Raw genomic sequence first — 26,794 nt, forward strand, 5'->3', positions numbered from 1 at the left:
CAGGGGCAGCATGGTCTGTCTGAGCTGCTTTGGAGTTGATTGGTAAGTATGTCACAGACCCAATTTGGAATCTTTCTGGGAACTTGTATCATTTTGTCACACTGACCTTTGGGCAGCCAGTGGCTCCTGAGATTGTTTAACTTGCTTTTTAGGGAACTCCAACTTGTCAGAGTTACTCCTTTCTTCTTAAAAAAAGCAAAAAAACAACCCCCAAAAACCTGATTTTTTTTTTTTTTTTAATGGGCTTGCCTGCTTAGGCAGGCCAGGAGCAGTGTGGCATGGAGTCAAGGACCAACTGAGCCAAGCCCCCCACATTCTAAGGAGTGTACCTACCATACATATACTTGGTCAGAAAAGACCAACTGCTGGAGAAATAACAGTGGGAGATTTACCTAGCAGTTCAAGAGAAGAGCCGACTTAGCTTCCTCAGAGTAGCATGGGAGCTTCTGAGAAGCTGAACTGGCTTCTTGCCTGGGAGTCAGGAATTTGACTTGGTTTTATTTATTTAATTTTATTTTTTTTATATAGAGAGAAGAGTATGTACTAGTGGAGGGGGGTACTGAGGGAAAGGGCAGGAGAAAATCGTAAGCAGTCTCCACACCCAGCATGGAACCCAATGCAGAGCTTGATCCCACCACCCTAATAAGATCATGACCTGAGCTAAAATCAAGAGTTGGACACTTAACCAACTGAACCACCTAGGTGTCCCTCAAATTGGTTTTATTTTTTTTAATTTTTTTTTATTTATTTATGATAGTCACAGAGAGAGACAGAGAGAGAGGCAGAGACACAGGCAGAGGGAGAAGCAGGCTCCATGCACCGGGAGCCTGACGTGGGATTCGATCCTGGGTCTCCAGGATCGCGCCCTGGGCCAAAGGCAGGCGCTAAATCGCTGCGCCACCCAGGGATCCCCCTCAAATTGGTTTTAGAAGAACAGGTGATAATCAAGCAGCAGTGAGGTTCAAAATATGTGATCTAGCTCAGGGCACTGACCACTCGGAAGGGATGCAGACAGCTAGTGGCTGCCCTCGTTCTAAGCACTGTTTCTAGACTCCTGCCATGCTTACCACACATTAACTTATTTGGTGTAGAAGACAATCCTGCAATGCAGGTCATGCTGTTTCCTGTAGGACAGGGAAGTGGAGGCTGAGTGAGGTGGAATGACAACTCAGCTGTGGATTGGAAATTAGTTCTAGGGTCCTAGGCTTCTTGCTCAAAATCCCATTCTCCATGCCTTGTCTCAGGTTACCTGTCACCAGGGTTAGGTTTGGATAGACAGAGAAAGGGAGGGAAGTGGGGGCAACAGTAGGACAGAGGTTGGCACTAGGCAGGGGCTTGAGTTTTTACCTGTGTTTCCAGGGGGTTCCTCACACTTTAAGGCAGTGTGAGGAGGCTGGGGCAGACCATAGAGGGCCTTGTGGACCAGCCTGGAGGCTGGGGTTCATCCTGGAATAGTCATGGAGTCCCTGAAAGTGTGTCAAGGAAAAGGCTGATACCTCAGAGTTGTGTTACTGGAAGGTCATCATAGCCATGGTCAGTCCTGATATAGGGAGGGCCTGCACAGACTTTAGTGTGTAGGTGACTTGGGATGGTAAGGGCCTGATCCAGGGTGGAGCGTGTTGAGAATGAAAATCAGGGAATGGATTGGAGCCAGATCCTAAGAGAAGAACTGATCAAATGTAGTGACTGAGGAAGACAATGGTGACTCTGATGGTGACTTCAGAGTCCAAGGAAGTGTTGTTCCATGATCAGAAACCAGGGAGCAAATGTTGGGAAAGTGCTTGCTGGCAGATGATGGTACATGACTATAATACCAGAAAGGGGCCTTGTCTGAAGACACAGATATAGAAACCATCCAGAGAGGAGCCTTGGCACAGGTCATCAGAGTGTAGGGAGCTCCTGGAGGACAGCAGTCCAGGGGGAAAAGAGCTTGACTCTCAAGGTGCTCTTGGGAGAGACTGCAGTAGATAGGGAAGAGAGAAGGGCCTCTTGGGGAGGTAGAGGCCCTTGATGGAGGGCCATGGGAATAAAGGGTCGGGGTTGTGGGTCAAGAGGGTGGGGAGCCAGCTAGCTGATGGTCAGAGTGGGGGAGACTCTGAAGGAAGAACATTGACTTGACCACTGGAGAATTGCTATTGACCTTTAGGAGCTTAGTTCTTTTCCATGACCTTTCCCCCATTCCTGTTAGAGTTAGAGTTGGTACTCTCAGTTGGTGTCCCAATGGTTTGAGAGCCTTTTGTTTGTTGGGCAACCTTCATGGAGGCCAGCAGAGAGGAGATGATTTAATAAATGTCCCTGAGCTTGAAAGAGGATACAGAAGTGATGTGAGGAAATCAAGCATAAGCTCCTGATTAGGAAGCAGAAGTGGTATTCAGTTTGAAATGTGAGTGGGAGGAGAAATTGAGGATTGATTGAAAGTGGAGGAGAGGTGTCAAGAAGAAGGGTTTCCCCTGACCTTAAGAGAAGAGAAATGTGGTAATATAGAAAAGCAGTGGGCATAGGTCCAGAGGTGACACTGGAAGAGTTGGTGAAGGGAAGCTAGGGGATAGGGAGTCAGACAGGGGGTTCCTTTAAACATGGCAGGGATACCAGGTAGCAGTAGATTTTTTTCTTGGACTCTTGTCTTCTGTTGCCTCTTCTTGGACTGGGTCCTTTGTCCTGCTTCCCATTTGGGTACCAGAGTGGGGAAATGTAAAGGAATGGCCAAAGATCTTGAGGAAGATGAAGAAAGGAATATTAGTCACAGTTTCACTCCTTTCCCTTATAAAGAGACTAATGTATTTAAAAGAATATTAGTTTATGGTTTTGGGGACACAGTGAATAAAGTTGTAATTTTTTTTTTTAAGTTGTAATTTTTTGACATGAACAACAGAAAAGGATTGGGATTGGAGCTGTATAGAAATGGAATTTTTGTATGTTACTGAAGTTAACCTGGTATAAATTCACACTAGAATATTATAAATTTAGGATGCTAAATCTCCTTGTTAGCCACAAAGAAAATAGCAAAAGAATACACACCCTTTCCCCCAAAAAAGAGAAAGAAAATTAACTGTTTCACTACCAAGCCGCCCCAAAACAAAAAAGACAATAATGCAAGAAATAAGAGTCAGAAAAACTATAAGGTGTATGGAAAACAAATAGCATAATGACAGAAGTAAGTCCGTCCTTATTAGTAATTTCTTTAAATGTAAATGGATTAAGCTCACCAGTTGAAGGACAGAGATTAGTAGAATCGACAAAAACACATGGTCCAACTATATGTGCTCTATCAGAGGCTCACTTTAGATCCAAAGACATAAATAGATTGAAAGTGAAAGGATGGAAAAGAATATTCCATGTAAATAATAATCAGAAGAGAGCAGGGATGACTAATATGAGGCAAAATAGATTTTAAGCAAAAAATATTACAAGAGACAAGGATGCTATATATTAATAAAAGATCCAAAACAGCAAGAAGATATAGCAATTATAAACATTTATATGCCTAATGACAGACCATCAAAATACATAAGGCAAAAACTGACAGAATTGTTGGTAGAAATATTTCCAGAATAACAGTTACAGATTTCAATATCACACTCACAATAATGGATAGATTAACCTGATAGAAGATAAGGAAGGAAATAGAGGACTTAATGCAATAAATCAATTAGCCTAACAGGCATATACAGAACACTTGATCCAACAACTACAGCATACATATTTTTCCAACATGCACATGGGACATTTTCCAGGATAGACCATATGTTAAGCCATAAATTAAGTCTCAGTAGATTTAAAAGGTAGATATCATACAAAATATCTTTTCTGACCACAACAAGATGAAGTTAAAAATCAATAACAAAAGTAAGATGGGAAAATTCACAAATCTGTGGAAATTAACATACTTAAACAACCAATGGATCAACAATGAAATCAGAAGGGAAATTAGAAATACTTAGAGATGAATAATAACCAAAACATAGGGACACCTGGGTGGCTCAGTGGTTGAGCATTTGCCTTTGACTCAGGGCATGATCCTGGAGTTCTGGGATCGAGTCCCACATTGTACTCCTTGCATAGAGCCTGCTTCTCCCTCTGCCTATGTCTCTGCCTCTCTTTGTGTCTTTCATTAATAAATAAATAAAAATCTTAAAAAAAACCCACAAAAAACAACGTACCAAATTTATGGGATGCATGAAAGCAGTGCTACGGGAAATTTTTGTAGTTATAAATTCTTACATTAAAAAATAAGAATGATATGAAATCAACACCTAACTTTACAACTTAAACTAGAAAAAGAACAAACTAAATTTAAATATAGCATAGGGAAGTTAATAAAGATTAGAGAAGAGAAAAATGAGACAGAGAAAGAAAAACAATAGAGAAAATCAGGGAAATCAGAAATTGGTTTTGAGAAAGATCAACAAAATTGACAAAATATTAGCTAGGTGGACTAAAAAGAAAAGTGAGAAGGCTCAGATTATTAAAATCAGAAATGAAAATGAGGACATTACTACTAATTATATAGAAATTAAAAGGGGTATGAGAGAGTACTATGAACAGTTGTACAAACTGAGTAACCTATATAAAACAGACAAAATCTTAGAAAAACAAAACCTATGAAGACTAAATCACAAGTATACTGACAATCTCTACACTTAAAACTATTAGGATTAAATCAGTACTCAAAAACCTCCTAGTAAAGAAAAGCTGTGGCCCTGACTGATTGGTGAATTCTAACATTTAAAGAAGAACTAACACCAACTCTTCTTAAAATTTTCCAAACAAATTGAAGAGGAGAGAACACTTTCTGACTCATCCTGTGAGGCCAGCATTACCTTGATACCAAAGCCAGACAGAGATACTACAAGGAAAGAAAACTTAGGACCCAAATCCCCTTATGAATATTAATGTAAAAATCCTCAGCAGAATGTAAACAAACTGAATTTAGCAGCATATTAAAAGATTTATACACTGCAAATAAATGGGATTTATTTCTGGAATGCAAGGATGGCTCAACATACAAAAATCATTTAATGTAGTACACTACATGATCATCTCAATTGATGCAAAAAAAGCATTTGACAACATTCAACACCTTTTCATGATAAAAACATTCAACAGACTAGGAAGGGAAGGAAATTAAAAATTACATCAATGTAATAAAAGCCATACATTAAAAATCCATAGCAAACATCATATGCAATGGTGAAAGACTAAGATTTTTCCTTTAAGATCAGGAACAAGATAAGCATTACTACCTTTGCCACTTTTATTCAAGATAGTACTGTAATTTCTAGCCAGAATAATTAGACAGGAAAAAGAAATAAAAGCATCCAGGTTGGAAAGGAAAAAGCAAAATGACCTCTTCATTGATGATATGTTCATATATGTAGAAAACTGCATATATTCTACAAAAACCTATTAGGGCTTATGAATGAATTTAGCAAAGTAGCAGGGTACAAGGCCTATATGCAAAAATCAGTTGCATTTTTATACTCTAATAATGAACAGTCTGAAAAATAAATTATGAAAAGAATTCCACTTATAGTAGCATCAAAAAGAATAAAATACCTAGGAATCAACTTAACCAAGGAGGTAAAAACTTGTATAATGAAAACTATGAAAACATTGCTGAAAGAAGTTTAAAAAGACATAAATAAGTGGGAAGCACATCTCATGTTCATGGATTGGAAGACTTAATACTGTGTTAACATGTCAGTACTATCTCCAAGCAATTTACGGATTCAACATAATCCCTATCAAGATCCCAGTCACATTCTTTTTACCAAGATAGAATAACCCATACTGAAATTCATATGGAGTCTGAAAGTTCCCCAAATAGCCGAAACATTTAAAAATATATATATATATATATAATTTATTTATTCATGAGATTCATACAGAGAGAGGCAGAGACATAGGCACAAGGAGCCCAATGCAGGACTTGATCCCAGGACCCTGGGATTACAGCCTGAGTCAAAGCAGACAACCACTGAGCCACCCAGGCGCCCCTAGCTGAAACATTCTTGGAAAAGATCAACAAAACTGGAGAGTTCATACTCGTGATATCAAATCTTACTACAGAGCTACAGTAATCAAAGCAGTATGGTACTAGCATAAAGACAGACATATATACACCAATGGAATAAAATAGAGCCCAGAAATAAACCTTGCATATATGGTCAGATGCATTTTGACAAGGAGGCCAAGACCATTCAACAGGAGAAGGACAGTCATTTAACAAATGCTGCTAGGAAAACTGGATGGATATCCACATGCAAAATGATGAAGGTAGGCCCTTATCTAACATCATATACAAACATTAGCTTAAAAGGAATCAAAGAATGAAATGTAAGACCTGAAACTTTCAGAAGAAAATTTTTAGAATTTATGCATCAAAAGACAGTATCAACAGAGTAAAAAGGCAACTTAATGGATTGATACTGCCTCATATCCATTTGGGTGGCTGTTGTCAAAAAACAAGTAAACGTTGACAAAATGTGGATAATTGGAACCATTATGCAGTGTTGGTGGGAATGTAAAATTGTATAGCTGACATGGATAATGGTATGGAGGTTCCTCAAAGAATTAAATAGTTGAAATGGAATTTAAATAAAAACTTATAAAAATTTAAATATAGAATTACCATGCAGCAATTCTACTTCTGGGCATATATCAAAAAGAATTGAAAGCAGAGTCCCCAAAATATATGTGTACACCTGTATTCATAATAACATTATTCATGATAGTCAAAAGGTGGAAGCAACCAGATGCCACTGATGGATGAATGAATAAGCAAAATGAGGTACATGCATTACATACATTCTCCATGGAATTTTATTTAGCCTTAAAAAATGAAGGAAATTCTGATACATGCTACAACATAAATGAACCTCGAGGACATTTTGCTATTTGAAGTAAGGCAGTCATAAGAAGACTAATACTGGATGATTCCATTGATAGGAGATATTTAGAGTTGTCAAAATCATAGATTCAGAGTAGTGTTGCCAGGGGCTAAGGGTTGGGGGGAATGGGGAGTTGCTGTTTAAGGGGTGTGGAGTTTTAGTTTTATAAAAAAAAAAAAAAAAAAAAGCTCTGGGACGCCTGGGTGGCTCAGTTGTTTAAGCGTCCAGCTCTTGATTTCGGCTCAGGACATGATCTCAGGGTCATGAGAAGGAGCTCCGCATTGGGCTCTGCGCTCAGTGGGGAGCATGCTTGAGATTCTGTCCCTCTCCTTCTGCCCCTCCCTGCTGCACTCTCTCTCTAAATAGATCTTTAAAAAAAAAAAAAAACTGGAGTTTGTTGGTGGTGATGGCTGCACAACATTATGAATGTATTTTATACCACTGAGCTGTACACTTAAATATGGTTATGATGGTAATTTTTTTTGTTGTGTGTATTTTACCACTATAAAAAATTGGGAAAAGGGCAGCCCCAGTGGTGCAGCGGTTTGGCGCCGCCTGCAGCCTGGGGTGTGATCCTGGGGACCTGGGATCGAGTCCCACATCAGCCTCCCTGCATGGAGCCTGCTTCTCCCTCTGCCTCTCTCTCTGTCTCTATGAATAAATAAATAAAATATTTTTAAAAAATTGGGAAAAATGCCTGGGGTTATCTGAGAGAGTTAATTCGTTTTCAATTATCTTTAAATCTTTTCTGTTAAGTTCAGAAAAAAGTGTCTGCTTGGTCCTACCATGTCTTCAGAATTTCCCTAACTTTTTAACCAGGCTCAGAGCCTTCGGTAGGAAATAGTATTTAGCTAGGACTTAACTAGCCTTCTTTTGCTTTCTTTGTGTTTATTTTTGTAACTAAAGTAGTAGATTTCTTGTCCTTTGACTGGAACTATGGTTGATTAATCCAAAGTTGCTTAAAGCAAGAATTATAAAAAAGGAGACATTCAGACCTTACGTAATATTTTAACTTACTGCACATACATGCATACTTAGTAAATAGTTTCAATAACATAAGTTGCTCTGGGGGGAATACAGAAGGTTTTCAGCATTGTGCCTCCTCTTCCTCTTCAGCACTACACTGTGGACAGTTGATCCAGGTTCATCTGGGGCATCTTGGCTTTGTGAGCAGTTTCATGTTCTGAATTCAGGCTTATCTCCTCTTCTTACTGTTTTGTTTAGGCATGTGTGATTTCTGTATCACCTCTAATTTCAATTTTACACAAATTAGCACTCCTGATTCATATGTTATCATTAATTCTTTTGGTCTGAATTCAGTAAAGAAGCTATATTCTGATTGTTCAGAATTTATGTTTCAAAAGCTCTAGAATGCGGGAAATATCAGAGAGGGTGACAGAACATGAGAGACTCCTAACTCTGGGAAATGAACAAGGGGTGGTGGAAAGGGAGGTGGGCCGGGGGTTGGGGTGACTGGGTGACGGGCACTGAGGGGGGCACTTGATGGGATGAGCACTGAGTGTTATGCTATATGTTGGCAAATTGAACTCCAATAAAAAGAAATTAAAGAAAAAAAAAAGCTCTAGGATTTGTTGCTTTGCCAGTACTAAAAAGTTGTAATTGGAGTCCCAGCTGCAGGACCTTAGGCAGCTGCGGTTGTCATTTTGGCTTTTTTTCTATCCAGGTGCGGAATGTGTGTGTGTGTGTGTGTGTGTGTGTGAGAGAGAGAGAGAGAGAGAGAGAGAGAGAGAGAGAGAGAGAGAGAGCAAGTGCAAGCGCGAGAGCTTCTCTTGGTAGCATCTTACAAGTTAGGATAGTTCCACCAGCGTGTGAGAGGTGTTCTCCAGTCCAATTTCCCAGAGAAAACCTCTGCAAATGGCTTCGGTTCTGTTGTGTCTGAGCATCAGATGGCTTCTCCCAGCCAAGGTACCTGCCACAGGACCTTGTTACCGCTGTCACTTGCTGGAAATGATCTGCCTGGCCCATCTTCTCTTCCAGTCGAGCCACTGACTGGCACTCTGAGTTCTTTTACATATAAATCTTACCCAAATGTACTGTCTACGATTTTGGTTTCCTTAAAGAGAAGCACAGTTTGCTCAGCAGTGTGAGTGGAGAACTTTTCTGTGTGTATACAACCTCCCCTAAAGTCTGTTTTTTTTTTTTTAAGATTTATAAATAAATAAATTTAGAGAGAGAGTGAGTAAGCAAGCAGGGAGAGGGGCAGAGGGAGAGAATCTATAAGCAGATTCCCAGCTGAACACGGAGGCCAATGTGGAGCTCCATCCCACAGCCCAGAGATCATGACCTGAGCAGAAACCAAGAGTTGGAGGCTTAACCAACTGAGCCACCCAGGCGCCTCACCCCCTGAAGTCTTCTTATGATTTTCTTGTTTCCTCCTAATTTATCACCAGATTTTAAAGAGATTCACCTATATTGGATCTTTCTATATAATTCAACTTAGTTCTCATAGACATCCCTATTTTCATGCTGTTGTTTTGTGATACTAAATTGAATTAAACAACTGGCATTACCATGTTTATGCCATAACCACTGTGCCTCTTGTTCAGCTTAAAGGTCAGTTGGTGAAGGCAAACCTGTGTGTACTAGACTCTCAAGTGTGGCTGCAAGCCTTAAGCCATCTCCCAGGTGTGGGCATTTGGTGTACACTAGGCACAGGTTTTACAAGCAAGGGAGAGTGTAGGTCGTTGGCCAATGGCTGTCCTTGTCAGTGGCTGGTGGTGAGAGGGCTTCTCCTATATCTTTTCTTTGTGGCAAATGATACTGGTTTTCCATTTAGATAGTAATATAGAATCATATTTTTGAATAAGTGGTTTTAAGTAAGAATGTAAATTGTTTTAAAGGAAAAACCTTGAGAAATAATTAATTACTTAGGTGGTATGTCGATATGACAAACCCTGTGAAGAGGGTATAGGACCAGTGACCTATGTGAAGGTAACAGCGAAATAGAGGCAGGAGGGGGTAGAGCAGAGCACCCATCCCTGTCTCGGGGGGTGGGGGCATTGGGCTCCATCTTCTTTTGTTATGATTCAAAGGAGCAGTGGTAACATCCAACATAGTAGTCATTCCCTCAGGAGGGATGATGGAGGTCATCCTTGGGATGTCCAGCATAGTGGGAAGGACACAGCTTTGGAACAGGGCTTGATTCTGCCATTTATTTCACATGTGACCCTTTAGCAGTTGTTTAGCCTCTCTGTGCCTCAGTATCCCCATCTCTAAAATGCTGATTTTATCCCTCACACCGTTACCATGAGGATTAAATGGGGTGATGAAAGCATTTAAGTGCTGTCCACATACTGCTCAACTAATGTTATGGGAATGTTAACAACTGTTCTTCCTACCTCCGATGGCTGTTTTAATGATCCAATTCAATTTATATTTTTATTTGAAAGTGATAGCAAAATATGAGAATATTGAGTACGGCCTTTATAGCCATCATCGTCTTTCTTTCATTGGTTTAAGAACTAAAATTACTAAAAGGCAAGGATTTTGTTAAAATTACTTTAGGACTTAAATATGTTGCCTCCTCTTTGAAGATCAGCCAATCAGCCACTTTCCACATTGTCATGGGTTTGAGAAGAGGCACATGGCCCTGCCTCTAAACTAGGCTGATGGAACTCTGTTCTCTTGATATTCTCAGGTGTATGGTAAACCCAGAGCTGGCTTTTAATCACAGCCCCACCACTCATTAGCTGTATGACCTGGAGCAAATGACAGACCCTAGCCAATTTAGGAATCCCTCCTGTAAAACAGGAGGAGAAGTAATAATAGCCATGTCACAGGGTTGATGAGAAATGCAAAGCCTGGAGCACAAGATGCTAGTACTGTTGGTACTTGACCCCATCCCTTCTTCTCACTGCCACTGTGTTGGACATTGGACTACATACAAAGAGGCATTTCAGAGCAATTTTTAGAGTCTGGGCACGGTAAGGGTATACCTACTGGAGGAAGCAAAGACCAGAACCAGAAGTAGTGTGGAATTGTCTCTTGAAAATTCGTTTAGTAAATAAATAGATGGAAGATGTTCAATATTATATGGCTTATTAAGGAAATACAAATTAAAATGAGGTATGTATAAAAAATAGTGAGCTTTTGATATATGTTTAGTGAAATAGGCATTCTAGATGTTCATTGTGGTAGTGGAAAGGGTAGCAAACCTTTCAATATATGTTTCTTTTTAACTGAGATATAATTCACATACCATAAATTCACCCTTTTAATGTGTACAGAATTATGCAAGCATCACCAATATCTGATTTCAAAAACCCTGTACCCATTAAGCAGCTGTTTCCTATTCTCTCAGCTCCAACCACCAATCTGTTTTCTGTCTCTATGGATTTGCCTATTCTGGATATTCATATAAATCACACAAAATTTGATCTCTTATGTCTGGCTTCTTTCACTTAGCATTGATGGACATCTGGGCTGTTTTCCACCTTTTGGCTTTTGTGAATAGTGCTGTTATGAACTTATATGTACATGTATTTGGGTACCTATTTTCCATTCTTTTGGGTTTATACTTAGGAAATTTCTGGGCCATATGGTAATTCTGGATTCTCATTCATTCATTTTTTTTTTTTTTTAAGGAAAGCCTGGTCTTGGTGCCCACTCATTATCCATGTGAGCTCTTATAGGTCTGTAGCATATATATATAAATGTTTTATTTATTTATTTTATTATTATTATTATTTTTTATTTATGATAGTCACACACACACACACACACAGAGGCAGAGACATAGGCAGAGGGAGAAGCAGGCTCCATGCACCGGGAGCCTGACATGGGACTCCATCCTGGGTCTCCAGGATTGTGCCCTGGGCCAAAGGCAGGCGCTAAACCGCTGCGCCACCCAGGGATCCCCTCATTCATTTTTGAAGCATGTTTTTTGGCCAGAAACAGTCTTGGTTGACTTTAATTTTTTTTTTTTTCTTCTGACTTTCAGCACTTTGAATATGTCATTCCATTACCTTCTAGCTGCCATGGTTTCTTTCTTCTTTTTTTTTTTTTAACATGTTCATTTACTCATTTATTTAATAAATATTTATCAAGTGTCTGCTATATGATAGCATATATGATAGCTATATGATAGGTGTTTTTGTTTTTTGCTTTTAGGTATTTGGGATTGACTGCCATGGTTACTGCAGAGCCCAGCTGTTAGTCTTATTGAAGATGCCTTATACTGAATGAGCCATTTCTCTCTTGCTGCTATCTCCTTGTCTTTGGCCTTTGACAGTTTGATTATGATGTGTCTAGGTCACATCTCTGAGTTTTTCCTACTTGGAATTTGCTGAGCTTTTTAGATGTCCTTCAGAAACCTTTTGGAAGTTTACTCAGATCTTGCAGCCCTGTCCTTCCTTTGTTTCTGGACTTCTCAGTATGCATATGCTGATATTCTTGATGGTGTCTCACATTTCTTGGAGTCTGTGTTTATTTCTCATCTCTCTCTCTCTCTCTCTCTCTTTTTTTGTTTTCCTCAGGTTGCATAATCCCAGTTGGCCTATTTTCAAGTTTGTTGATTCTTCTGCCTGTTCAAATCTGTTGAGCTCCTCTAGCAGAGTTTTCATTTTAGTATTTTTCAACTCCAGAATTTCTATTTGGTTCTTTTTTTAATAATTTCTAACTCTTTTTTGTTATTTTCTATTTGGTGACACATTATCTCCACTCTTTCCTTTAGCTCTTTAGATATGGTTTCTTTCATTCTTGAACAAACTTAAAATAACTGATTTAAGACTTTTGTCTAGTAGGGATTTCTCAGAAACAATTTTTATTAACTCTTTTTTTCTTGTATATGGACCATACTTTTGTTTCTTTGTTGTATTGTGATTCTTTGCTGAAAACTGGACATACAGAATAATATAATGGATATCAGATTCTCTTCTTCACTCACACATTCATAGTTTGTTGTTATTTGGTTAGTGACTTTTGTGAAGTAAATGTGAAAGTCACATGTGACCACCAAAGTCTCTGCTCAGTTCGTTTACTGGTCAGCTAATGATTAGAGGTTTCCTTAAATGCTTAGATCAGTAAGTCTCCCAGTCTTTGCCAAGGATCTCTATGTACATATTGGGACATGCTTTCAGTGCTCTGGCAGGTACTTGATAACTCTGCCATGGTCTTCACTTCTTGTTTGCATAGAATCTCAAGGTCAGCCCCAGGGGAGGACTTGGGGCCTTCTCATGTCTTTCCTGAGCAAGCACAGTGCTTTTGCATGCAAATTGCCTTCTAATTTCCCAAGAAACCTCCAAACTCCCCATGGAAGGTTTTCCAAAGCTTCCATGGGAGCTTCTAGCTTTTCCTTCTAAGCTTTTTGTTCAGCCAGTTTACCCAAACTGTTATCCTTTGCCTCAGCTGTGATATTAAATAATTGCTTCTGATTATTTTCAACAAATGCCCTTAAGGAAAAAGAAAGATAGCTTTGCAAGTGGAGTCATCCAGGAAGGAAGGAAAGGAAAAATAATGACAATTCTCTAGGAAAGGGGCTTTGATGGAACTCAACACCATTCTGCCCCTTCAGCGGCTGTCAGGCTGCTGGCTTCCATTCTGATTGCAGATGCTGGTTATTAGGGCTGCTGCAGAATTGGGGAGCAGTGGATGGGAATAGGGCAAGTTAAAATGCCACAAAGGTCTTTTATTCTTACCAAAATTCAGCCATTTTCTTGAATAAACACTCCATAGATTACTGCAAACCTTTGGTTAATTTCTAGAGTTCTGAAAAAGTTGCTTCTGATGATTTTTTTGCCAGTGTTCTTATATGTTTTACAGAGGGGAGGCTCTTTGTCCTTATTCCACTGTTTTGCTGACTTTTTTCAATGTATATTGAGTCTTAGACTTATACCCCATGAATTAATCCCAAAGCAAGGGGTAAAAAAACATGTCCACCAACATGTTTACTAGTGTTATTTATAATAGCGAAGAATTCAAAATGTTCTAAATGAGTAACAGCAGGGAAAAGCATGTAAATTCTGGGTCACACTATTATGTAGCTGTATAAGTGAAAGAGGAGGCCTGGGTGGTGGGATTATAACATGGAAGTTGTAACTCCTGGTTCTAGAGTCTGATATACTGGGTTATAGTTTGGCTCTGAGATTTATAGTAAATGACTTGCAGCAAATTAATTTGTCTCTATAAGCCTCAGTTTCTCATCTATAAAATGGTGGCAGTTCCGTAGTGGTGCTGAGACCTTTCACAGAAGGTGTCCAGGTGATATGCTTGGCTCAGTCATTGCTAGCACCTAGAGGATGAATATACAACCTATAATTCTACCATTGTAGTGCCTTTTCTTCCAATCTTGGTTTTTCCATGCACTGCCAAGGGATTTTTTTTTATTTATTTTGGTTATAGCATACATAAAATTTTACATCCTCCTAGTTTATTTGCCATTATATCACTGTTGTCGCTATCAATCAACAGAAAATTCTTTATGACATATGATAGGATTATGGGTTGTACATTTTCTCTTTTCCATTTTATTGTTATTTTTTAATCAATGGGAAAGATAAATGTATACTCATAGTAAGAATCTCTTCTTGGGGTATTTTTGTGGCTCAGTTGGCTAAGCAGGTGACTCTGGGTTTCAGCTCAGGTCATGATCTGGGATCTAGCCCTGCATCTGGATTCCGTGCTCAGTGGGGAGTCCGTTTGAGGACTATCTCTCCCTCTGCCCCTCTCCCCCACTCATGCTCTCTCTAAAAATAAATAAATCTTTAAAAAAGATGAAGAATCTCTTCTTAAAGAAGGTGGAGCTCTTTAGGAGGGTCTAGTCAGGAGCACTCTCCATTAGACACTGGGATGGTGGAAGTTTGCTTCCAGGTGCATTTTTAGGGACTTTTTGGTAACCAGTATTTCCTGAGTCTCTGCAAGAGGCTGGGATGTATTTACTGATCTTCTTCAAAGGGATCTTTTATTGAGAGTCCTGGAGGCTAGGGTTCACTGCTGCCTTCTTAGAGTGGGTTGTGAAAGTGGAGGTTAAAACCTAGGGAGGGAACCCGATGTGGGACTCGATCCCAGGACCCTGAGATCAGGACCTGAGCTAGAGGCAGATTCTCAATCACTGAGCCACCCAGGTGTCCTAGGAGCACCCTTTTAAATTCTGTCATTCAACCTAAGAGTTTCCCTCTGGGGCCTCCATTTCTTAATCTGCTGCTCATCCATGCTTTTGATCTCTGTAATTTGGCAGGGCTTGTTTTTCCATTTCAGGTTCCGAGGTGCACCAATTATACCTGTGGCGGCCAAGCCTGGGGGACCAGAGGCCCCTGAAACAGAAGCTCCACAGGGCATCTCAGAGCTCATTGAGGTACTGTCAGCTTGAATCCAGGCTGGCCTCTGGCCCAAGCCCCACTCTGGCCCCTTGTATCCTGCTCAGTCTAAGGAACAGAAAGTGGGAGGCTCCTCAGCAAGAAGACTCTGAGCTTATTCCTTTAATCACTACCACCCCTCCCCCAGGCATATACTATACCTTGGTGTACCCTTCCTCACCTCCTCCTAGGAGTTAAACCTAAACAGAAGGAGAGGCCTCACTCTCTAGCCTAAGGTCCTGAAGAGCTGTCCACACCCTTATAAGTCATTCTTCTTCCTTCTCTTGTCAGCCACCCCCACTCAGACAGAATAGCTACTGCCTCGTGGGTCTCTGGGCCATATCTTCCATTCCAGGCCTTTAGACTATGCCAGTCTCCCCGTGGGTCACGATGTCTGATGGAGATGGGCCCAGCAGCAGGGCAGTGTGGCTTGGATCCTTGTGGTCTCCACTGGTGATCTCCAGTGGCCCTTCTGGGCATGGGCTCTTCCTCCAGGCTCAGTGCCAGTAGATACAGGGAGGGTGCCCAGCCACCACAGGGTGCCTAGGGCAGCCAGAGGGCAGCATGGGATGGTGGGGTTATGGTGATGCTGCTGTGAGGATGGCAGTGACTGGACAGACCACAGTGTCCCTCGCTCAGAAGGGTGAATGGCAACTCTGGGATGGGACTCTGGCCACAACACCTATTCTCTGTGCGGCCTTGGGCACATGACCTGCTCTCTCTTGCCTGTGCTCCTTTAGTTGTAAAGTGGGGAAAAGAACACTTACCTGTAGAGTTGGCCTGCAGGTTTCATGAGGTTAATGTGTCCTGTGCTCATAACACATTGTGTGCCGGATCAGAGTTCACTGTGACAGTGATGGTGCTTACCACATAGCAGGACCTGTACTGTTCTTTATGTACCTTTCACAATGATTATGAACTTTCACAGTGGCCCTGTGAGTGTCATATTATTTATCCCCATTTCACCAGGGAAGAGTCTGAGGCACAGAGAAGTTGAATAACTTGTTCAAGATCTCACAGCAAGTATGTGATGGAGCTGGTATTTAGTCCCAAATCAGTTGTTAGGTGTCTTTGGGGTCTACCTGCACCTGGACCCACAGAGCCAAAAACAGATGTGATCGTGTACACTGCCACCATTTCTATGATGACATGGTGCTGCTCTAATTGAGTTAACAAAGCAAACTTCTATGGCTGAGGCTTTTGTTACTTTTTCTTTTCCTTTTTTTTTTAAAGATTTTACGTATTGATTCATGAGAGACACAGAGAGAGAGAGGCAGAGACACAGGCAGAGGGAGAAGCAGGCTCCACACAGGGAGCCCGATATGGGACTCGATCCCAGGACTCAAGGATCACACCCTGGGCTGAAGGTTGGTGCTAAACCACTGAGCCACCCAGGGATCCCCTTTTGTTACTTTTTCATCCACTTCAGAGAGCACTGGTCTGGGAGCCTAGGTCAGTTCTTTTTATAAAGCAAAATTCAGAAATGCTATGAAAGATATTTATGTATTCCTTTTTTTTTAATTTAAATTTTTTATTTATGATAGTCACAGAGAGAGAGGCAGAGACACAGGCAGAGGGAGAAGCAGGCTCCATGCACCGGAAGCCCGACGTGGGATTCGATCCCGGGTCTCCAGGATCGCGCCCTGGGCCAAGGGCAGGCGCCAAACCGCTGCGCCACCCAGGGATCCCTATTTGTGTATTCCTTTAAGAAGCCTCTACAAAAATCCCAGGCCAAGCCTGTTTTGAATCTTTAGTCTTTTTCCAGAACAATTGTTATCACAAGGCTGAGAGTTTGGAACATTCACTACCGAATACTTTTTGACAGCCTCTTTCCTAAAAACATCAGAAAGCAGTGAAATAAAAGGAATAATGCAGTCTTTTTTTTCATTTGTTTATTGGGAATTAGCTCTGACATCTCCAGGCACATAGATAGCATGAGGAAAATGGGCTGGCTGTGGTCGAAGCGTGTGGGAAGCATCAACAGAGAAGCAGCAGCGGCACTGCAGACAGGGGCAATGCTGGCCATCGGTGGACGATAGGTGGTCCCTCTGTCTCTGTCTAGGCTGGAGCAGCAGCCTCACCCCTCCTGCCCGGCCATATACGGCAGCAGCCCTTTGCACCTGGGTCCTTGGGTCACCCTTCTCTCAGGCACTGTGCCAGCTGCTGGGGGTACTTGGAAGGATTCACGGCCCCGGAGGGAGACAAATAAACAATTGCTCACAATAATGTGTTAACTGGCGATGGGGGCGGGGAGCACAGCCATACTGAAGGGGCTGAGAAACCTTCCCAGAGGCAGCGTCTCCCTGGAGAAGGGAGGTGAAGCTGGCTGGTGTACTTCCAGGGCCTGCCCGTGGCTGGTGCCTGCTGGGGGAGGGCACATGGTGGGGGATGAGGCCTCCATGGTACCTAGGGGCTAGACGATGACACATGTTAAATCCTGCTGGCTTAGAAAGCTGGGAAAGCATGTGAGGTCTGATCCATGTGCCTCAGGTTGTCCTGCAGCAGGCTGCTTCTACTGTGGTGTGGAGGAGGGCCTGGAGACCAGCCTATTAGGAGGCTGTTGGTTATCCCAAAGAGAGGAGAGAGGAGACTTCTCCAGATGCCCTTTCCCTTTGTACCTATAGTAGGCTGGGGTATGGTGGGAGTCAGGGAGCTATGCACTTCTGAGCAGGGCCAGCTTGCCTAGGGACTGGGCCATACCCTCTGCCCTGTTCCACCCTGCCCTGTTCAGCACCTTTCCCCAGCAGCGTGTGGCACCTGCATGTGGCATCTCTTTTCTAGCTCCTGACGTCCCAGATATCCATCCCAACGAGAGACCCCTCAGGACCGCTCCTCATGTCTGTGGACCACTGTTTCTCCATCAAAGGCCAAGGCACTGTGATGACAGGGACCATCCTCTCAGGTTCCATCAGCCTTGGTGACAGTGTGGAGATTCCTGCCCTCAAGGTCAGTCTTACCTTGTCCTGCCTTTTTTGTCTGTCTCTCTAGTGGCAAGGGAGAGGGATGGTCCCTTTGCCTCCCCAATGGCTGAGCCAGCTCCCTGGGGCTGGCCCTCTGGCTCTGCTCTACTCCAACTTCTCTCCTGCCCTGCCTGGATTCTAGAACCACCACTCTCCCTAGTTCTCATAATAGGCATAGGTATTGGAGGCCTGTGATGTGCCTTGATGAATCTCCCCAGTAGGTGTTCTTTGTAGATAAAGAAACAGAAGCTGTGGTGGGCTCAGGGTCACATGGTCAACAAGTGAGGGTGCAGGGCATACACCCTCCCTTTCTACAGGCTCTGTACATCAGAGTGGCAAGGACATGTAAACTTACTTCTGGGTACTTTTGGCCTTGCCGCAAGAATTTCAAATTCAACACAGTTACAGCAATTGTGTTGCTCAGAGTCATACAATCTAGAAGATATCCAGAGAAGTTTTATACTCATAGTGACCACTAGTAGATGCTGTGTTATCCCTTGGAAGACCTGTGGACAGTTGCATGTCTCCCTTTTGCCCCCACCCCTGGTAACTACTGCCCTGGCTCTGATCTAAAAGGTGTTCAGTGGCCTTGATAGTTCCAGCTTCAGTGGGATTTTCTTGTGGTTTTAGCATACTGGAGAAGAAACACTTAGAGCCTCCTCGACCACCCTTCTCTTCAAGGGAGTTAAGGGTAGAGAAGAAGGGCTAGTTAGAACTAGGCAGATCTTATGAAGATAATTGGGGTCCAGGGTGGTTGTCTAGTTCTCCAGGGAATCTGGAGTGCAGGGATGCAGGGCCATGCACTTGGCCCCATGTACTAAGCCAGGGACAAACACCAGCTTCTGGTTGCACTCACAGCCTAGGTCAGTGAACTCAGTTTGCCTGTTAACTGGGAGTTCTCCTTGGAGGGCTGTGTTGTCGCAGATTCTGAGGTCATCTGGCTCACTAGATGTATTAGTCAGGGTCTTCCACAAACACAGAACTGAAAAGATGTGTATATATGTATACAGAGAGAAAGGGGTGTATTCTAAGGAGTTTGCTCTCACATGATTATGAAGCCCTGAAGGTTCAAAGTCCAAAGGATAGGCCAGCAGGTTGGAGACCCAGGGAAGACTTGCAGTTCAAGTCCGGAGGCTGTTGGCCAGCTGACTTTCTTCTTCTTCCAGGGAGTTCAATCTTCCTGTTCAGACCTTGAGCTGATTGGACAGTATCTACCCAAATGGTGGAGGGTATCTGCATTACTCAAGCCTACTCCTCTTTTTTTTTTTAATTTTTTTTAAGATTTTATTTATTTATTCATTCATGAGAGACACACACAGAGAGAGAGAGAGAGAGGCAGAGACACAGGCAGAGGGAGAAGTAGGCTCCATGCAGGGAGCCCGACGCGGGACTTGATCCCGGTCTCCAGGATCACGTCCTGGGCTGAAGGTGGCGCTTAAACCACTGAGCCACAAGGGCTGCCCAAGCCTATTCCTCTTAACATTAATCTCATCCAAAAAAGACCCTCACAGAAATATTCAGAATAATGCTCAACCAAACATGTCAGTATAGTGGCTCAGCCTATTTGAAATACACCATAAAATACACCATTACGCTGTGGGGGAGAACCATGATTATAGTGTCCACCATGAACAAGTGAGGGCAAGGGGCACCTCTACCTTGTGTTGGCCATTCTTGGCAGGATGTAGGAAAGAGGCATTTCGGGGTTGGGGAAATGACCAGGGCTTCCCCAGGTAGAGGAAATCTCAGCTTTAAATCATCCCACTCCACCCATTTTATGGTGGTGTGGCTGCTGCTCCCTTCTTCAGGAGGAGGGAGGACCAACCGCAAGGAAAGCTTCCCTTATGGGCCTGTGACTGGCTGGGTTCCTGGGCTCGCTGGGGCGACAGCGGGAGTTGAAGTACAATGCCCTTCCAAGTCCCAGGGCCTCCTCTGACTTAGGAACCACATCCTAGGTCATAATCCCCTCCTCCACGGCTGTTGTAGACTGTCTTCTGAAGACCATTAGTCCTGGATAAACACCACTTAAATCAAATCCATGTTGCGCCAGGGACTAAAAGTGTAAATCTTAAAAAAATAAAGCACAAAATTATGAAAATAAACCAAACTTCTATTTAACAAAGTTAAGATTATTATAGTGCTGTGTGTTAATTCTTAGCTGGAACAGAGAATTACTCAAATGGTAAATTTTTTTGCCTTCTGGGTGCTCCCTGAAGCAGACCCCGAGGGGCCACCCTTATCTAGTATCCCTTCTGCCTCGGGGGACACCCTCATCTAGTATCCCTTCTGCCTCGGGAGAAGACACATTTGCAGCCTGGGAGAGCAGCTGAGGGGAGGAAGGTGGTGTCAGAAGAGGTCACAAGTGGGACATAGACTTGAGTATAGTACCTGAGTGGGGAAAGGTGTTTGATGATAAGATCAGTGGTTGCCCTGCTTGATCAACAGTATGGGATGGGGGAGGGCCGAAGCTGAAAGAGTCAGCCACATTAAGCAGATAAGGATGTTTGAGTGGGGACTTGTTCTGAGATCTGTGGCTACTCTTTTTATCCTTATGAAGATGGAACTTGCCTATCAGGGTCCCATTACTGATGTGTAGTGTTTGGGTGCTTGGAAGGTGCTTGGCAAATATAATTTTCCTTCTGTTTTTGTTCACCAATTTCCCCTAGCCAACTTTTCAACTCTTTAGTGCTATGTTATTCTCTAATTTACTAGTCAGGGAAAGCATAACTTTTAAGTAGTGAACTTGAATATTTGACTGAAGAATTTTCCAATTAAAGTGTACAAAGTGCAGTCTGCTTTCTCCTTTGCTGCTTATGGTAAAATGTGAGAGGAAAGGAATGAATTGAAGGTGGAACTGTTAGCAAAAAGTTACCTACACTTGATGATTTGGGAGATTCTTGGCCTTTCCAGATTTTAAGCGATGCTAAAAGTAGGAAATTCACTTTAGAAAGCATGCTCTGGAGAAAGGCCAGTGATGAGGCTGGACAACCTTTGCTGTGAAGATTAGGTATGTGCCTCCTGGATCCAATCAAACATCTCAGCAGAAGCCAGGACTAGAGACCGGCTTCTCTAGGATGGATCTGTGGAGAACCCTCTTGTTTAATGGTGGAGATCCCCTTGACACATGAGAGACCCATGAGGTTTTTGAGATGTTGTATCAGCAAAAACACTGCCAGCCTAGACTAGAAGGAACAGGCCTGACGAAATTTCTTTTCTTTTCTTTTCTTTTTTTTAAAAAGCAGTTGGACTTCTGGTATTGTCATTCTAGGAAACAGATTGATAGAATTACTCAGTTAACTCATGCTATCTTTCAAGAAAAAGGAAGAAGGGGCAGAGCCGTGAACACAAAGGCAGAGGCCAGAGAGGCCAGCCCAGAGGTGGAGGACCAAGCCACAGAGGGTCATTTTTAGGCTAGGAATGCTAACAGAAGGTGCTCTGCTGAATTTCAGATTTGCTTGGGTCCAGTGACCTCTGTGTTCCCTTATTTTTCCCCTATGCCTATATTTTGAAAGCAGAAAACTTGTCTTTTAAGTTTCACATGTCCACACATGGAGAGGCATTTGGCCCCAGGATGGGTCATATCAGTGCCTGATTAGGGGAGTTAAATGATACTTTTGAACTAATGGTAGTTCGATGAGATTTTGGACTTAAAGTGCACTATAGTGGGGAAAGAAATTGGGGATGTTGGGATGGGGTGAAAGTATTTTGCCCATGGGATGGATGTGGATGAAGTTTTGGGGACTAGCGGGTGGACTGTAGTGGGTAGAATTGTGACCCACAAAAGCTATGTCCACCTAGACACTCGGAAATGACCTTATTTGAAATAAGAGTATTTGCAGACATAATTAAGGTAAGGATCTCAAGATGAGGTCATCCCAGTTCAAGTGGGCTGTTTATCCAAGGGTGTGTGTTCAGTAATACAGATTCTCAGGGAAGGGCCTATGGAGGCCAGAGGCTAGAGACTGGAGTGATGTAGCCGCGAGCTGAGGAACACCAGCGGCTGCCTGAAGCTGTCAGGTGCTAGGAGAGAGGTAGGGAAGGAATTCTTTCTCAGAGACTCCAGAGGGCACCAGCCCTGCTGATACATTGATTCTGGACTTCTGGCCCCAGAACTGAGAGAGAATATATTTCTGTTGTTTACTGCTACCAAGTTTGATCACTGGTTAGGGCAGCCCTAGGAAATGAATGTGAATTTTGGATGGAAAGGACTTAAATCAGAACAAGCCTCAAGTCCTTTGTAGTTGTGGGCATACCTCTTAGCTTCTCTGAGCTTTAACTTTGTCATGAGGGAAGGCCGGGGTGCTGTGAGGGTGGTATGAGCTGCGCGCACATTGGCAGTACAGGTTAATGATAGAATCAGGCCTGCTGTGTACTGATGGCCAGCTCTGTTCCTTTCTTTCATGTAATTCCCACCCAACAGGCGAGAAAACCTAGGCCCAGGTCTGTTAAGCAGCCAGAAAACCAAGCCAGCATTTGAAGTCATTCCTCTGGCTCCAAAGACCAGGCTGTGTCCACTATGTCCACTGTCCCTGGAGTCTCCAAGGAGATGCCAGGGGTGGTGGTGCTTTCATTTCTGGGGTAGGACCCTCCAACCTCCAGAGCAGCTTTGTAGGGGAGCGGGGCACCCCACTGAGGCCTCTCCCGGGCCCCAGAGCCTATAAAAACACATTTCAGGAGCTCCTGAGGTCTAGAGCTCCTGACCTCCTCTTGCCCCTGCTTTCCACTAACCGTAATTGGTGGCTGGTGCCTATCGGGCACTGGGAACGTTGCAGCATGGGGGCTTCAAACTAGATGGCCCTCCTCTCAAACCTGGTGACATCCCTGTCAGATTTCACTAATCAATTTGGACACATCTGACCGCTTGAACTCCCTCAGAGGCAGGGCACAGCCATTCCAAATAAACAGTCACATTCCCCTCCTGGCCAGGGCTGGCCCGCCGGAGCCAGTCAGACCTTGGCCCCTGCCTCTGCTGCCTGTGTCCGTTCCCAGCTGGGGCCCATTAGCCGAAGGAGGAAGTGTTGGGGAACAAGAGTGGAGGAGAAAAACCAAATCCCATTTAGATCCCAGAATGGCGTAAACACCAGACATCTCGAGATTCGCCAACCTTCTCCTCAGGCTTTTTGGTTCTCTTGATCCTCAGCCTGGGAAATCCCTCTGGTCACATCTGATCTTGGGATTTAAGGCTAGTGATGTTTGCAATGGCAGTTGGCTATCAGGGTTGTCACATCAGAAATAGAGCCACGGACTACGGAGGAAGAGAGAGAGAGATCTGCGAGTTCACAGGCAAATTCTTGGCTTCTCTGTGTCTCACTAATTCATCACAAACTGAAGTCTTGCCTTGGTGCAGGGTCTCTGGAAGAGGCGCACTGTGCTGTCATGGCCACTAGGGATGGCAGATGGAAGATTGCCAGCATCAAGGAGGCACATGGGTTTTAGGTGATGATTCTTGTCAGCCCTATCATTGCCATTCAGTAGTCCTTTTCTGTGGAATTTCTCTTGTGGAGTACAGGGCACCTCTCAGGTTATTAGGAAACTGTCCTTTTTAGGGCTGCTAAATGCACTCTTAAAATGGAAATACACTTCACAGCCCACACTGTCTCCTTCTGATGATGGTGACAACATTAATAGGTATATACAGGGGCCTATTCAGTTGGTAAAACTATTAGAGAAAAGTTCAGAGTGTGGTAGCATAGGCCTCCAGATCAGGTCCACATTCATATTTCTTTTTCTTTTTTTTTCTTTATAAAAAGCCCCAGAAAAGAAAAAAAAAAAAAAACCTTCTTAAATACCACTAGGCATTGTTACTCTTACCTTTGCCTCCATCCTTGGGTGATGATCACAAGGAGAGAGAAAGCTGTGACATCTGAAAAGATGCATTTTCTCTCCTCAACAAGCACACAGCTGTATCTCTGCCTGCCCTGCCCTTCCCGCACTCCTAGTAACCCTCCTCCTGTTATCCTTATTTCTCACCTGGAAGCCTTTGTGGGCTGTGCCCTACCTTTGAGCACATGACCTCTTTCCTTATGAATCCCTTTATGCCCTCCTTTGATAGCTGCTCCCTCCCATGGGTGCTGTGGGTTGGCACTTAGGCCCTCCCTGGCACTGTATCTGTCTCTGTGCCTGTATCTTCCACCATGTGCATCTCCTGGAGGGCAGAAGCTGGGTCTTATCCATCTCTGTGCCCTTAGCACCCACCTTCTGGGCCCAGAGGAGGCCCCAGAAACTGTTTTATGAACAAAACAGTAGGGGAAACCCAATAAAGCAAATAAGCTATTTGTTTTGTAGTAGGATTTTGATTCAAAATAGAAAATGAACCACCAGAGGGCTGGGTTTGGGCTGCTCCCCTACCTCATGGGTCCAGATGGAGAGACCTGGAGCTGGGCAGCTGGCAGTTTCCTACTCTGGCTTTCTTCTCTTTGAGGCTCACATCTTGATACTTCACCAGTGAGTAGCACCAGAGGTATTCCTGTGTCCCAGTGCTGGCTCATTTTCAGGGAATGGTTATAAATCAGGTGCCCAGGGCTAGAGAACTGGATTCCAGAGCCACCTGTGCAAATCAGCTCTCAAGACTGAGCTCCCTCAACTTCTGTGTCTTTTATCAAAAACCTAAGGCCAGATCTTCATCCTTAATCATTTCCTGTTTCAGAATATCTATAAGTAAGGAAGGCTTTCTATGAATTTGCTGTTTTCAAGGTTGTTGGCTTTGGAATGGAAACTCCTGGGAGTCTGTTCCCTGTACCTGGATGTCACTTGTACTAGGGATGTGTATGTGACAGAGCAAAGGAGGATAAGGAAGGAGAAAGGGGAGTGAAGGAAACGAGGAGCATTTTGGAAAGGCTGGGGCAAGGGAGGCAGAGGCAGAGGCAGGCGTTGGTCAGGAGGTACTATGATCAGATCTCCTTTCACTTGGGGTCCTGTGTCAGAGGTTGTCTGCCATTAGGCCCTTGCCCTCCAGCCTCCCCTGTGTCCCACTGGGACTGTGGCCTTCTGTGGCTCCAGTGCCCACCTACCAGCCCAGCCCAGACCCTGGCTGCTGATAGGTAGGCTGATGGCAGGGGCTTTGTAGAGCCATACTGTGTCCTGCTTTTCCGCTGGTGGGCCCCTGATCTCCAGGATGAAATCTGAAGTGCCCTGTGTGGCAGGGAGCAGACTGTAGTCTCACCCTTATCACCTCTCCAGCCTCAGTTGCTTTTTGTTTTTTTTCCACCACCTCCCTTCTAATTCAAATCACAGTTTGTTCCCTGAATTTATGAGTCCATTTCTGTTTGCTTGTTCATTCATTTTTTAGATTCCACACATAGGTGAAATCAAGGTGTTTGCCTTTCTGGGTGTGACTTCACTTCTCTGACTCCAGCTTCAGTTTCTCATCCTAGAGCCATACCAGCTGTCTCATGCTTCACGTATTAGTCAGGGGCCCTAGTGGCAAGTGACGGAAACATACCTCAGGCTGGCCTGACATGAAACGGGCAGGCTGGCTCTGTTACTGAGAAGCGAGGTGGGGCTGGCACCTCCTTCCAGACCCATTCTATGTGGGCTGCTCTCATAGGCCTTGCCCCAGCACCCTGGCTTTCTAGTTCCTCCCCTCAAGGCCGGGATGTTAGCTCCCCAAGTCCATTCTACTCGGAGGCTCTCCCCTGCCAGTGATTGGTGACCAGATCTGGACAGTGAGTTGTGAAGGGAGGTCTCCTGGGGGGTTTCTCCTGCTATTGGACATTGAAGCAGGGAGGGCTGTTGTGACCTTTGGACCTGAGCAGGGAAACAGCCTGCAGCAGAGCCCTGGGGAGGAGGGGGAGGGCTGGGTCTGCCCTCCCTCAGCACATGGTGTTGGGAGAGAAACGTTTCCTTACTGTTCAGTCAGGCTAGACTGTGATTAGAATGGGATCTCCTTGGCTGGCTGGACCAGCAGCCTAGAGTGCAACAATCTGACTGGGTGGGCCGGATTAAATGTCCACCCCTGGAGCGGGGGTGGGGGATCCTGGGAAGAACGGGCACCCAAGGAAGTTGGAGTACTGATGCTAGAAAGTAGGTGGTCGGCAGGCAAAACAGAGAGGCATCCACACCATTGGTATTCATTCTTTCTCCCTCAGCCTCAACAGCCTGGCTCTTGGATACACAGGGGCTGAGCCGGGGCCCTCCCCCTCACTTACTCCTAGGGCCTGTTTCCTCCAGAGGTGCTCATGAAGATTCAAGGACATTCCCATACTGTGCTTGTAACAGGGCCTGCACATGGGGATTTCTGTCTTTATTGTTATCACATGCCACTCTGATTCTTGTCCTTCCCCCACTTATCTTGCCTTTTTACTTGGCCCACAGAGTGCAGTGACTCAGGGGTCGGATGGCCTAAGCTCAGCAGGCCCTGCATCCACCGCCCCCCCCCCCCCAAACCTGAACACCACAGTTCTGTGAGACCTTTGCCTATGCCCCAGCTTCCTTCTGGCTTGGGGATCAGAATCACCATCTGCAGCCAAGTTGTAATATCCTGTTGTCTCCCTAACGAGGCCCCAAGAAGGAAGGACAGGTGACAGGCGAGGACAGAGATTGATCTGAGAGCAGGCAGGGAGCTCAGGAAAGTTTCTCTGTGTAGGTGTTGTTGTCAGAGACGTGTGCTCAGCATCCTAAAGATCTAGCAGGC

General features: G+C 43.9%; 1 protein-coding gene across 2 annotated transcripts in view; it reads left to right on the plus strand.

Annotated features, from left to right (window-relative positions):
• EEFSEC (eukaryotic elongation factor, selenocysteine-tRNA specific) overlaps nucleotides 1-26,794 on the plus strand; it is a 248,696-nt gene that overhangs the window by 99,775 nt on the left and 122,127 nt on the right. Inside the window, exons 3-4 of one of the 2 annotated variants that reach the window (XM_055344139.1) lie at nucleotides 15,105-15,201; nucleotides 17,984-18,148. In XM_055344139.1, coding sequence (XP_055200114.1) covers nucleotides 15,105-15,201; nucleotides 17,984-18,148 — 262 coding nt within the window. The remainder of the gene's footprint in view (nucleotides 1-15,104; nucleotides 15,202-17,983; nucleotides 18,149-26,794) is intronic. The other variant, XM_055344140.1, reaches the window with a different exon arrangement.

Source organism: Nyctereutes procyonoides, unplaced genomic scaffold (assembly GCF_905146905.1).
Source record: "Nyctereutes procyonoides isolate TBG_1078 unplaced genomic scaffold, NYPRO_anot_genome, whole genome shotgun sequence".
Lineage (NCBI taxonomy): Eukaryota > Metazoa > Chordata > Mammalia > Carnivora > Canidae > Nyctereutes > Nyctereutes procyonoides.